The sequence below is a fragment of the Hylaeus volcanicus genome, chromosome 4, assembly GCF_026283585.1.
Source record: "Hylaeus volcanicus isolate JK05 chromosome 4, UHH_iyHylVolc1.0_haploid, whole genome shotgun sequence".
Classification (NCBI taxonomy): domain Eukaryota; kingdom Metazoa; phylum Arthropoda; class Insecta; order Hymenoptera; family Colletidae; genus Hylaeus; species Hylaeus volcanicus.
Genome location: NC_071979.1, coordinates 29,859,624 through 29,873,510, shown reverse-complemented (window position 1 = coordinate 29,873,510; position 13,887 = coordinate 29,859,624). Strand labels below are relative to the sequence as shown.

Sequence of the window (13,887 nt, the reverse complement as noted above, 5' to 3'; positions counted from 1 at the left end):
GTACGCTTTGCGATCGGTTAAAATTTCGTTGGTTGAAATGCAAATCGAATTAACGAAATTAACAAATAAGACTCGCCTTGTAAGCATTTATAAATGCTCGTAAAGAAAGAGTCGCGTTCAATTTTCCGAAGCATTGGAAAATTACTACAAAGTTGCTAGCCGGACGTGAATCGATTCATAAACCTTGAGAAAAAAGAAAGGTGAAACGCGAAGCGCGAGGTTCTTTGAATCGACTGCCGTTCCTGAGCGAAGATCAACAAGTAGTTAGTGGTGGGGAGAGAGATCTGTTTGTATGCTGGCGACGGGATTGGTAGAGCGGAGGGGATATTGGCGGTAGGTCGTCGCGTAGCTGGGGGGAGTGGAACGAGAGGGAGCGAGAGAGAAGGAGTATTCGGGGCAGGCGGGCAGACAAGCAAGCGGACAGGCAGGCAGCAGGCAGCGAGCAGGCAGGGTACCGCGAACAAATCGCGCGTTCTCGTCGTCGTTCAGTTGGGTAGGCGCGTTTGTACGGCGTCGGTCTTCGGGATACCGTATACGCGTGTTTGTGCTCGATTTGTCGTCCAGCGAGGTATTCGTTGTTCTAGGTGCGCAAGTGTGTCGTGTGTTTTGTTTCCTTGGATAGAGAAGGAGCCAAAGGGATCGTGAGAGCCATGTGCGTTGGTGATGTACTTTGGTGACTGTTGAAACTTGGGTGATCGTTACGGGGAAAATAGTTTGCATCGGTGAACACGAAGAGAACGACGAGAAGAAAGACGAGAACGTGCTCGCCGCGGCCGGTTATCCAGCCGAAAAGGCGAAAGCCGGTGCAGAGGAAGGAAGAAAAGAAACATGTCGCGAGAGCAACCTGGAGGATCCATCGTACGGGCCTGGGCGAGGCCTCGGCGTCTTTTATTGTGGTGTTTGCTGCTCTGTGGAACGCTAGGTGAGTTATAGTACGCATTTTTTAGGTTAATACGGGACACTCTGCGTGCGTGTATTCCATGTTCGTGTGTTTGTTTGTACTTATTTACGCGTTTGTGTGCGTTCGACAACGATGCGTGTGTAACGTTTCACTCCGCCGCGCATGCGCGTCGACGAGGCCAACCGTACAATAATGGTGGGGCAAAGTGGGACCTAAGGCCTCGTTCATAAGCACCGAGGGAACTCGACGCTTAAAAATTTTGCCATTTCTCGTACGAGATTCGAGTACGAATAAATTTGTTCGATCCGTGGATACAATGAAAATATCAGTGCACTCGACCACATATCCGAAGGTGAGACTTTTTAGTCCGTGCTTTTGGTTAAAAAGGAGGAATCTCCCGAGAATGCGACAAGATGCCGCCATGCCATCGGTTCGCACTGGACGCGCAAACCACGACGTCTTCTTTCCACTTTTGTAATCCAAAACCAGTAGCCCGGTTCTATTTTTCTTGGCGAAAGATATCGGATAGCAAGGTATCGGGTCGAGCGATACGAAACATGTACCCTGAGAAAACCGGGGACTGTTACTCGGAGCGATAGACTGTAAGCTACTTTTGTAGAAAGGTGTACCTCTGCTCGTGGGAATTTTCAAATATAGGATCAACTCGTATGTTTGCCGTCTCTAGTTTTTAGTATCGCGAGCTCTTTCCTCCGTCAGGGGACGTTGCTGTCGTAAAATTGGAAATTCATGGAAACCACGATCGCCCAATGAATTACATAGAACGCGTAGGCCAAAGGCTCGCTAGGAACGCTAGCTCTATCTTCGATTGGATTTCAATTTTTATTCGCGAGAACAAAGGACGTCGAAACATTTTCTACGACTTCGTTTTACGAGTTAATTTCCACGTTTTCGAAGGCGAGCATATTCGCAAACGCTATCAGAATTTTTAGCAAAGAGCCGATAACGTAGCCAGCAACGCCGATCGCGCGGAGACACGTTCGCGATTATTACATCGTTGTTACCGGTGCAAGAAGTTGACGGACAGGTCGAGAGAGACGTACGTTAGTTTTATTAGCGTTAATCGACGCGAGATTCGTTTGGACGTGGCTCCATCGAGCCAATCAGGGTCGCGTTCCATTTTGTCGAGTTGGCCTCATAAGGATTCGGCTTGAGGAGATTCGAGAGGCCTTCGAAGAACCTTACTCGGCGTAATCTTAAACCACTACCAGCCGATTTCAAAGTGCTCTCTTGGTACATTCCTCGGATTTTTCCCTTGCTCCCTCTCCCTATTCCCCTTCGTCTCTATCTCCCCCACCTTCTCGCTCGGTCGTTCCTGCTCTTTTCCTTCCCACGAAAGAATGCAGCTTTAGCTGCAGCAACAGCAACGGTGGCGGCATCGTGCGCGCCATGCAGTATGGCTTCCCCTTTCTTTTTCTCTCGTTTGTTTTATCCTCACCGCTCGAGATTCTCAAAGACGTTGGACCGTGAACGGACGTAAACAAGCCGATCTGGATTATGCAAAATGTCAGGCGGCAAAGGCCGATTCGAGAATTTTGCCGAGCAAAGTTCCGCTCTTTGCGAGAATCAAACCATCCGTCGAGAAAAAGCTTTCCAGGTTGTGCGTTCGCGGTGTATTTTTAACCGCAACGCTTCGAATTTGTTTACGTATCGGTAAGCTCGATTTTTTTTTAAACTCGGACCAACGATTATTATTTACGTTGAGCGCAGGTAACGCAACGTATAAATAAAATGCATAAAAATTACGAGCTTCTCAGGTTTATATTTGGTGTATATCGGACCACGTTTTCACATGAAATATCGTGTCGGTTTTTGTTTCCTCAGCGATCGTAATCACCGCGGAAGATTAATCGTAGTTCGAATCTCGTCATCTATTCTTTGGGTGAACGTGAACGTTTTAGCCAGTGTCGCGATACGATGATTCGGTCCGGTCCGAGCTGAAAGTTCCATAAAATGCTCGACGGTATCGTCGGTGTCGTATGTTGGAAATTTGACTAGAGATTTATTCTCCACCGAATATCAGTCATGCAATTACCGAGCTTTGTTCCTTTCGAGGAAGTCTGCGTAAAGACGGTTTCTTCGAAGGACCTAGCGGTAGCCTGTTTATTTTGTTTTCAAAGAACCGTCTCTCAACTGGGTCGAGATAACGTAACAAAGAATCCAGCCTCGGATATCAATCCTTTGCAAGTTCGTTCGGTCTTTATAGCAAAATTAAATGGTTTTGTTGTTGTTTATCGAGAATCTGACCAAGCACGAGACGCGTCTATAATATTCAACTTGGTCGACGCGTCTCTTGCTTTACGTCGAGAAATATTTTGCAACCATTTCCCTCAAAATTGTACCAGAAAAGTAAATTTGATTCGAACATCAGATGACGAATAAAACCACCGTAAAGCGATTTCGAAACGCTAATAAGACTTTATTCGTTTACCGACGAATGTAATTTCGCTTGGTTATTCAAACTGTAATTTGTATCGAAGAAGCGACAGATGAAAAGTTTAGCTTTCGTTTGCTATAGGAAATTTGTGTCTACGCAAGAATTTCGCCTGTCTCTGGTACTAACCAAGCAAATCGGTGCCCAGAAAGGGTTAAACAACGGAACTCGACGTTTCGCGAGTGGTCTACGAATAAAACGGTTTGCTTTACCTTTGGAAACTTTGCGGTTTTCACGAGAAATCCGGTTATAGAACGAGAGAGAAGACGGAAAAGGGATAAAGAGAGAGTTAGCAATGTAAATTGGCAGCAGCGAGCGCGCGGGACTCGATCGCAACTTCCGCCGTTCGGGTTACGTTTTCGCAGATTTATTAAAACTCGGTTTAGTCTTAGGACAAAATCATCGTGGTAAACTTTCGTTACCGAAGATGACTGAAATTTCATTGGAAAAGTTTGTACGAGTATAACGGGATGTACGCTCGTACGTGGTACTAGCAAACTGTTATTTCGATTACTATGTTTCCGAGAAGAGGTTTTGATACGCGTGGTCGGTGGTTGGTTTCGTGATTTCGAGTCGGTACGCGAACAATAGATTTTTGGGCGGGAACATTGGTCGATGGAAGTTGCGAGAAAATAAATTAGGAGAAGCAACGTGATCGGCGAAGAAAAGACCGGTCGCGTCTCGGCACGGGCAACAATAAAGACGCGGAGGGGGAAGGAGAGAGAGACGAAGGAAGACGCGGGACGACGGTTAGAAGGAAGAAGTGAAAGGGAGCGAGGAGCGAAGTCTAGAGGACAAAGAGCGAGCTGGGGTCGCCGGCCGTTTGTTGTAGGTGCAGCCTGTATATAGCAGTGTCTTTCAGTTTACGGGCCCGAACTAACGACCCTTCGCGGAACCTTTGAACCAACCTTCTTCGCTCTTCGCCTATGAAACCACGCCAAAAGCTTCCAGCAAATTTCAGTTATCGCACACCACGGAGAAGAGTAACTTTTCTTTGCGTTGGTTGACGTTCCGTCCTTCCCGCTAACCTCAAGGTTGTTACCACGCGAACGATAAACAATTCGAACGCGGGACAAAATGGACAAAGATTTGTTATTGGCGGTTGAAAGTATTGAGGGACACTGGCGTAGAACACGGGCCATAGACCCATGGGAAGACGTTCAGGTTCGCCTCGAGTGCTCAGAAGGCCCCGTTCTCGCACACCGCACTTTTTTCTCTTTCCCCTCGAAGAATCAAACCTAATCGCTCGCCCGTTGACGTAATCTTTCGCGATAAACTCGTATCGATACGGTGTCCGCGATAAAACCGAAACAGGCACACGTTCCACGGCGATATTGCTTTACCTTATCGCCATTCCGGACTAAATTGAACGTAAAATTCTATCGAGTCGGCAAGCCGCTTCGGAAGCCCGGAATCGAGTTTGAGTTCGTTTGTCCAATACTGGAAGATCGGAGAAATTTAATTGTTCCGCATTGGCCAAATATAGAGACAGACACAATTTTAATGGAATAATGCATAACCGATCAAAATAACACGGAGCTCTCAGTTTGCAGCTCCGTACCTGAAATAAAAAATTTATCGTCAATTTTTAGCTAAATAAGGATGTTACTCATCTCGGGTGAAAAATAGCGCAACGAAACTGAATCGGATTCCAAAGAATTGTCTCGAAACTTTGTACGATAGATTCGCATTTTTCTTTGAAATTTCCTCGGTATTTCTACTATTTAAGCGCCGCTAGAGGTATTTGAAACAGTCGCGAGGCTGTGTCAATGACAAAAGTACTCGTTCCAGTTCCTCGAACAGGGTTGGGCCAGACCGCGCCAAGTCGCGTTGGCTCGGAGAGGGGCGCAGGATTTAGCTGTGATTCATTCACCGGGATGTGCAATGCGTCTCTCTCGTTGCTTCGCATGAAACTGTCGGGAATGACGGAGATTTTATTTCTCGGTATTACTCATTCAACGAGTAGCCCCTACCACGCGTCTATCTTCCTTGAAATCACATGGGTCTTTAAACTATGTTAAAGCTGAACCACCATAAAGGAAAACGATATACCGTTAGGCAAGAAGAATCGTGTCGAATGTTTCGTCGATGGCCGGTCGATTCGTAGGGCAATTAAATGCACGGAAAATATGGAAGCGGGGGAGAAGAAAGGGCAGGAGAATGCGCGATGCGTGGCATGCGAAGAACGCGATAGTAATTCACGTCACCCATATTACATATCGCCGAATCCGTTCTAATTGGTTGGATTCAGCGATAGAGGCCATTGAGTTTAGAACTCTGCCGCTGGGCCGTCCGTCAGAGGCGACCGCTCGAAAACGATGCTGACGTTCAATCGCGAAGCGAAATACATTTGCATTTGGAAATCGTCCGCCGCGTCGACTGTCAGCCGTTTATGATGAACGCGATTCGTGACAAGCGCAGACAACCGATGTGAATCGCGTGCAGATTTTCAGACCGCGTTTCGCGTTCAACGATAGACCGCTTCGAATTTTGTCGACCAGCCGCGAAAATATTAGGTGCACGAGAGAGTACCGTGCTTTTGGTTGTACACTTCAATTTAAATAGGATGAACGAACCAATTTGGCATCGAAACGGCGAAGAAAAACTGCAAGACAAAATAACCGAACGAGAGTGCGACCGTTATAAATAGTGGTAACAATTTTTTTTTCCTACCCGAGAAGATAAAATGGTGCGTGGTCGTCGCGCAACGCGGGACGAAATTAATTTTAATTAATACAAGCGAGTCGAGAAAATACATTTCCCTGGACAGCCGATACTCCCGCGAGATAACTAGCAGCGATAGCGATAAAATACAAAGTACATTTTACCTCTCTATGGAGCACGGGAGAGCGGCTTTATTCGATGGTCGTGCCGCGGAGTGAATTCGAGACGTAATTATGTTTCACGAAACGCGTAAAAAGTCGCATTATCGAAACGTTTTTACCATTTATCCGCGGGTCCAGATAATCCTGGTGTTTGGAAGAAATACTTTTAGTGGTTCTACGTGAGATTTCCCGTTACGATAACAGTTTAACGTTGCGAACAGGAAGAAACGAAACGAACCGACCTACGAATTTCGACTCGCTCGGTAATGGTGAATGTTGTTCGTTACCGTGATAAAAGCTAACCGTGGAGGTAGCACGGCAGACCTTTAAATCTAGCACGCGTTAACGTCAAGTCAAAATTTTGATCGGACAAACGACGCAACTTCCTTCGAGACTTTGGAATTTTTAATCGCGCCACTTTTGAAACTTGGATGCGTTATGGTCACGGTATGACTCTTCTCGCAAAGTTTTGTTGTCTGGAAACGAAGCGAGCATTACGCGTCTCGTTGCATTTGTAGCTCTAATTACCCACGACTGCTGTCGGAGACGAAAGAAAGAGAGCGAGAGGGAAAGGGAGACAAAATTACTTTTCACGAGTTCTCATCGCCTCGTACTCGCGTTAATAACTTACAGACGCGTTTAATTTCTTACGCACGACACTCGTAGAGTTCCGTGTTTCATCGAAACATCCTAAATCGTTTCGCGATAAATTAATTTCCAGTTTCGCGCGTTCTTTCTCACTGTAAACCAGTGTCCTCTATTAGCGGGATATTAGGACGTTTTTAGGGAAAACAAGTTAAACATAATTTCTAACTTGGTTCGAATTGAATTGGTTGGGCAGACATGAGATTGACAGCGGTTTGGTGGGCTAAATTGCCTATTACAGCACCGTATTAGTTTGGATATAGCTATTTTACAATATCGATAGAATTAAATTAAACTAACCAAAATATGTTTAAATACCACCATGGTCGAACAACCTCGTCCAACCTATTTCGCTCGAATCGTATACGGGCGGAGAGGTTTTCTTTCTTGTAGGAGTACATAGTCGGGTTCCATCGAGTTTGAAAGATACCGCTTTAAACGGTAGTCGCTGCTTCAATGGAAGCGTTGCGTTACCGCGAGCAACGACTTTCCGTTCGACTAATTTCGAACGAAGGCACCGGTCGTAGATAAGCCCGAGAAACTCGTAAAGCCAATGGCCGGCATCGAGGTGGCATTTTTTCTCTATTCGATGCTTCTTTGTTCCCGTTGCGTGTTCGAAATCTGGTTCGGTAGAAACGCAAATGGAACCGCCTCGTTGCTCTGAACCTTACGGCTTGGTTCTTACGAGCGCTCTTTTTGTCCTGCGACAGCTTGCCTGCGCATAGTTGCACCGCAATTGCGCAACTTTTCCTACCGGAGAAGCTGCATCGTCGAAGGCTTTTGACGTTTCTTAATCTCCGTGAAAAATAACGGTATCACCGAAGCACTGTTCCCTTTAATCGAACGCCTTTATTATCTTCTTTAGTCTTCTGCCTCGACTGTTAACGCATTCAACCCCATTTACCTTGGACCTTTACGTTCTCGATATCCCTAAAGGAAGATGGAAGTTACATCTTTTATTACGGGTCTCGATAGTTTACCGCAGGAAAATGTTATTCGTCCAATCGTTAACGAACGCGAAACCGGAAAGGCAAACGGGCGATTCTCCCTTTGAAAATTGCTTCAACGTTTATCGAGTCGTTAGATAGGATCAAATTAAAAGTGCTCGCCAATCGCGGTCGACCGGCGGAATCGTAAGTCGATCCGGGCAAATTTTATTTGAAACGAAAATAAGAAATAACTATTCGAAATAATATTTTACTTTTTTATTCCCCGCAACGTTGTTCGAAAATAAATGAAATATCGATTTATTTGAAATATCAAGTGCTCGTATAAAATAAGCGTTACCCTTTACGCTACGAATAAATGTTCATTCGTCTATGTACACATTTATTCACCGTGAAACGAGACGGCGTTATTCGAAATGGTATTTCAAAGGTTCCAACCTCGAGACTGTGGTAAAAGTCCAACTTTTGTTTTCGATACTAATTTCCACATCGCGCTTGGATCATTCCCTCGAGGACCTCACCTAAGTTGTCGAGTTGTACACCTGCCAACATATACGCAAGCATCGAAAACCAAGTTTGAATTTATTGCGATAATGAATCATTCAGAAAAGAGAAATAGGTATTTCCGGGTGGCTCGTAGCCGAAAACTAAAAAGTTGCGCGAGAGTGGAAAACGTTAAGATATCACCGTTGCTCGAAAGCGCCAACTTTTAATCGAAAGCACGCCAAGGACTAGCGAAGACGTAAAAGGATGCTCCGCGTTTCGTTACAATTCTCGCGGATCGAGTGGAGCGGAACGACTTTAAATTTCGATACAGCTCTTCGCTATCGGAACATTTGTCGAAAACAGCTTGTTTCCTCTCCGCACACCTTTCTCATTCCTGCTAACAAGTTGGAAGTTTGTTCGATTTATCGATATCGGCACGTATTTACCCCGTAAATACGTATTTCCTCACCAGTTGCCCTTTGGACGATTTAAGCGTCTTTTATTCCAGGCCGATCAACCTCGAATACACTCGATGATCGCGAGCTCGGAAACTGTCGATAAACAGCCATTCCTCGAACTTTATGTTCCGCTGGTCGATTCGTAGAGATGGTATACATCGAACCGTGAATACCACGAAACACCGTTGCGGCTGTAACTATTCGCCGTTGCAGGAGTACTCGATGATGCCTACTCGACACCACCCGTCTTGCCCAACCGTGAATATCGCTTGTCTCTGCAGAATTTCCACGTCTTTACGCTCTCAGTGTTCTTCCCTCGTCTCTGGCTTCCTTTCTTTCTCCCCAGCCCCTTTCTCTTCTCTCCTCGCCTCTTCGAGCTCGCGCGAGATGTCTCATTCGTTAACAAGTTCACCGTCGAGTGGTGCTTAGCGATCGATTTATCGGGACGCAATTGTTCGTAGATTTGTATTCTCCATTTTTAATCGTTACTCGAGTATCGATCGAATTAGTGCGACGAGAGCTCGAAAAATATTATGGTCCAAGGTCTTATTCGCTACAGACCCGGCAGCAATAAAATTGTACGACCGCGATAAAAGGAAAGAGGAACTGAAGATACGACGATACGCGTTAGAGACGATCAACGCGACGCGACGGCGGTTGCAAGCGCATCGATGAATCGCTCGTCTTCCTGGATTAGTCATCCTGTAATCGAGGAGGGTCTTTCATCGGCGACAGGAAATTCGTTCGCCTCGACTGACAGAAGAAACGAGCTCGAAAAGCATCGAGCGCCCACCTCCCTTCTCCCATTGCGCTCGCTCTTTCTACTATTACGAAGCAACCCCTTAATCGCCTTTCTTTCGTACGCTCGTTCTGATTAAATGAACGACGGGTTGGTCGCGACTAGTCGCAAAGCGTCGAGTAGACGAGAGGGAAGCGTCACGGCGGCGGTGCCAGTCTCAAAGAAAAACTGTGCACCCGTATCGATGCAACGTATCGAAAACTCTCTTGCCCTTTGACATTTCCGTGCGAACCCCTCGTAAACGACAAATCGATACAAAAAATGTATGCGATCGTACACAGGAAATTTTTACTCGGCCAAGAGAACTCCGATATGGATGCGACCGCGAAAGTACACGTTAATTAATTTTACGAGCCGCGATCGAGGACAAATTTGCTTTCCAATTTACGACTCATCCAGATACTCGGTCGATGAAAAATAGCACACGGAAACGGATGAACCGAAGTTTCATTGTTCTAAAACAGTTTAAAAATTTCTATTCGCGTAAACGTCGAATTCGTAGGGCACGCGAGAGGGTACGAGAGAAGGTCGCGCGCATGCAACAGCAACGGAACAAGTATCACTGCGAAGATTACGTCCCGAGCGAGTCGCATTCTACTGTAACCGCATACCCTGTACAACCGGCTTCTTCGCCATCGTCTTCTTCTTTTCTTCATCTCGTCGCGTACGCGCGGCACTACTCGGCCTGCGATACAAACACCCGCTGGTTTTCACGCAGAGCCGTATAATCCTTTCCACTATTGCTGATAGACTGGTACGTTCTGAAACGCGCGTCATCCTCGGAGCCCTCTAGCTTATCCGTTGCGATGCTCCCGCGTCCTTTTCGAAACTCGAGATATACTTATCCGTACGCTTGGCGATCCATCCAAATTTGTTATTATCGAGGGGAAAAGCGACGGTTGAGAAACGCTGGAGTGGAAGTTTAAAATCGAACAAAAAGTCGATTCGACGCCAAGCTAAACGGATCAGATTCGCCCGTCGAATTTTGTAACGAAGTTTTCCGTCGCCCGAGCTCTAGTCATGGAAACTGTACTTTTTCCCTCTGCCGGTTCTGCTAGTTCTGGTTTGTTCGTAGAAAACGTGCTCGCTGTGTACCGTGCGAGTACGCCGAGCGATGGAGAGAACGCGTCTAGCAGAAGTAAGATGGAAGAAAGAAGAGTCGAGGTCGCGAGCTGAAAGGAAAAAGAGCAAAGCGAGACGGAGCGATGCGTCGCCATGTTGGCATGAGTACGCGACGCGAGTTAACTTCTATATTTCTAGTCTCGCTAGCAGTCGTTCTCTCAGGCTCGAGTACTTACTACTCCGTCTCGCGTACTACAGCCGCGTCAGTCGCTGACCTTCCACTTACTTTCGAGCGCGCGATCCTGCGAACGGTATCGCGAAAGGAAGTGGGTATCGGATACCCGTACGGTGAGCAATAGCCGACTTAATCGCTTCGATACCTTGGAACGAAATCGTCGCTTTCGGGAAGTCTTCCCGTCACTTCCGCCGCGATGAGTCAAAGGGGTTTTACCAGAGAAAAATGAGCCTCTAGTAGTTGCGTCGAAGGCTGAAAGTGGAAAACTAAAGTTAATGACAATGGCAGTTTCGTACAATAGGAAACGAGTACCTCGTCGAATCGCGACTACACTTTCATCTGTAAAGGGATAATTCTAGAATCGAATAACGCGTGGAATGACCTTATCGCATTTTCACACCTTCGGCAACTTTAAGGAGGAACGATCCTTTACGAGCGTAATCGACTCGCGCGAAAGGAAAAAGCTCTCGGCGTACAAGAGGTGATTCCATTGCAGTGGTCGTATCTCGCGATTACGATTTTACGGTTAACCGACCCCGGGAATGCGAGATAGTCGCTGCATCTTGTTCGCATCGGTGCTTAAATTTTGTTCGCATGCATTTAGAAAGCGGATATTAAACGCAGGAACGAGAGGAATAGTTTTCCTTTTGCGGGAACCTTCTTCCGTTGCTTTACTCGGGACGAATTCGTAAATATGCATTCGAACGGCAATACCCGAGCAAGGATGAGATCGCCAACCAAATACTCCCGCATTAGCATCGGCATTAGCATTATTACGTTATCGTTTTGTCGTTAAACAAGTTCCTATGAAAATAACTTGGCGGCGCTGGCATCGCTGTAGTGTAATTCGCTGGTAGATATCTGTACGCTTAGCAGCCGGAGAGGAACGAACCTGTCACTCAAACGTCGCGAATATTAGTTCACCAGAGAGCATATTGCTTGGGAATACGGAGAATTAGTGCGTTGAGGTAATTGCACACCGCGCGTTACGTTTCAGATACACCGAATCCGTTGCTGGGACTAATTCGAAACAGCGATCTGTTTAGACACGGTACAAACAATTCCATTCGATGTAACGGTTACCGATGGGTAGGTGCGCGAAGAAAGAAATAAAACGTAGGCGTAGACAAATTTGAATTAGCATAATGCAGGAAATTTCGCGGAGGAAAAAGTTGAGCGGGACGTATCTAGTTCCCTGATTTATAGGTTGGGTCGTCTGGAGGTTTTGCTAATTTCGTGGACTGTACTCGAGATTAATTACAGTAACCCACATAACGTAGCATGCATGTAGTCTCCGCGGTCGAAGTCGAGAATACCGAAATTCTCCGTTTCCAAGACGAAACGCTCCTCTTGCTCTCGTCGCGCATCCTCCTGAAACGAAATTTACGGTCGCCTTGTCATCCACGACGGGGATCCACTCCTCGCTGTATCCAGCCTGAGAACGAGGACCAAAGAAACTTCCGCAGCTGCTGCTTTCGCGTAGAACGCGTTATTTTTGGTGTGTTTCTATTATTTTGACAAAGGAAGGTTCCGTAGAGAGATTCCTACGCGCGCTATTTTTGCCCAGAGTAGCTTTTCTAAATCTTTTGTCGTCGATTTCTAGCTCCGAGTACGATGTTTACATCCAGCCGAAGAAGTTGCTTTTGTGAAAACGTTTGACCGCACGGGCCTCTAACAGGTGTAACAAACATACTCCCGCGAAATCCGTTTCTCCCGATCGAGCGCGTTGCCTCGAGCTTACCCTTGTTTCTTTTAACGTCTTTCGTCCTTACGCAGCGCGCGAAACTCGCATCCTTTGGTTTATCCACTTTCCTCTTCCTTTTACGCGAATACGTCGAAGGGAATCACAAAAAATAACCGTAACGAAAGAATCTCGAAAATTCAAAATCGTAACGGTGAGAAATATTTTCCGTCGTGTATCGGTATTTGATCAAATTTTCACTTACCGATCATTTAGTTTTGTTTGTTAATTTCCACGAAAGTATCGATATCGAAAATAGTAAAACAGCGTGCGTCGATAAGAAACACTTTGTACACGCTACTCGAGCGATGCTTTTACAACTGATCTGTTGAAAAAATAATCGTGGACAAGGTATAATTTGTCGACACTATGATCCCTTAATTGCGACCTAATTTTTTTACAAATTGCCCTAGCCCCTGAAAGAGGTCGATCAGTTTCTACGGGAATGAGCTACAGAGAATGCCCCTGAGCGATGTTCGCGATGCGGGAGAAATTCGTCGTTTCGTTCATAAATTGCGTTTTTATGATAATAACGCTATCACTCGTTGATTTACGCGACACGTAGCTTTGGCCAATAGCGAAATAGCCTGCTTCAAAAATTCTCGTTAAATCTTAATCAAGATTTAGGGGTGTTATCTTCAGTTTCCTTCTCGTTTTTCGTCGCAAATCGAAGCAACGTTTCGGGTCAGGACCATTTTAATTTTCAACTGTCGCGTACGCATATCTTTTTAAGACGCGAGTTTTTTGTTCATCTCTGCCTCGTTTTCGCGCGGCCTTTTCCTCGCGAGCGGCAAAGCGCAACAAATACGCGTCGTCCGTGCCGTTTCGTAGCTCGAAATGTTCCCAGCCTGTACGTGTTGGCACGTACCCCGTGTTTAGAACGGAGACGTGGCTTGCACCTCTAACGAACCGGTCCGGAGAAATTAAATATTTCTCCTCGTACTTTTTAACACGACACCTCGCTACACCCGCCTCTTCCTCTCGGTGTTCGTTCACGATTTCTTCGTAACTCGACGCACCGAATCGTTTTTGCCTCGAGTTCGAGCAAAAAGGAACCCTGCGTGTGTTCGAAGAGAGTAACGAGGAGAGAATTTAATCTCCGGAAGTTGGTCAGGTTGGAAGAAACAAGGGGCTGCTCGATTATTTTTGGATCTTCCGCCTAAAATAGTCGAGGACCAGATATCCATCCGCACGCGGCACATCGCGCGTTGCTCGAGTCTTTAGCCGCGATGCTAATGGTAAATCGATACTCGTGGAAGCATTCGAAGGAAACAGCCGTACCTCGAAACAAATCTGGAGACGGAAAAACGCTAAATGGGAAAGATCCGACGTTGGC

At 46.2% G+C, this 13,887-nt stretch overlaps 1 protein-coding gene across 3 annotated transcripts in view; it reads left to right on the top strand.

Annotated features, from left to right (window-relative positions):
• The first annotated feature begins 408 nt into the window (after positions 1-408).
• LOC128875910 (DE-cadherin) overlaps positions 409-13,887 on the top strand; it is a 64,287-nt gene continuing 50,808 nt past the window's right edge. For all 3 annotated transcript variants that reach the window (XM_054121929.1, XM_054121928.1, XM_054121927.1), the window contains exon 1: positions 409-922. In XM_054121929.1, the coding sequence (XP_053977904.1) occupies positions 829-922 (94 nt within the window). In that variant the 5' untranslated portion in view covers positions 409-828. The remainder of the gene's footprint in view (positions 923-13,887) is intronic.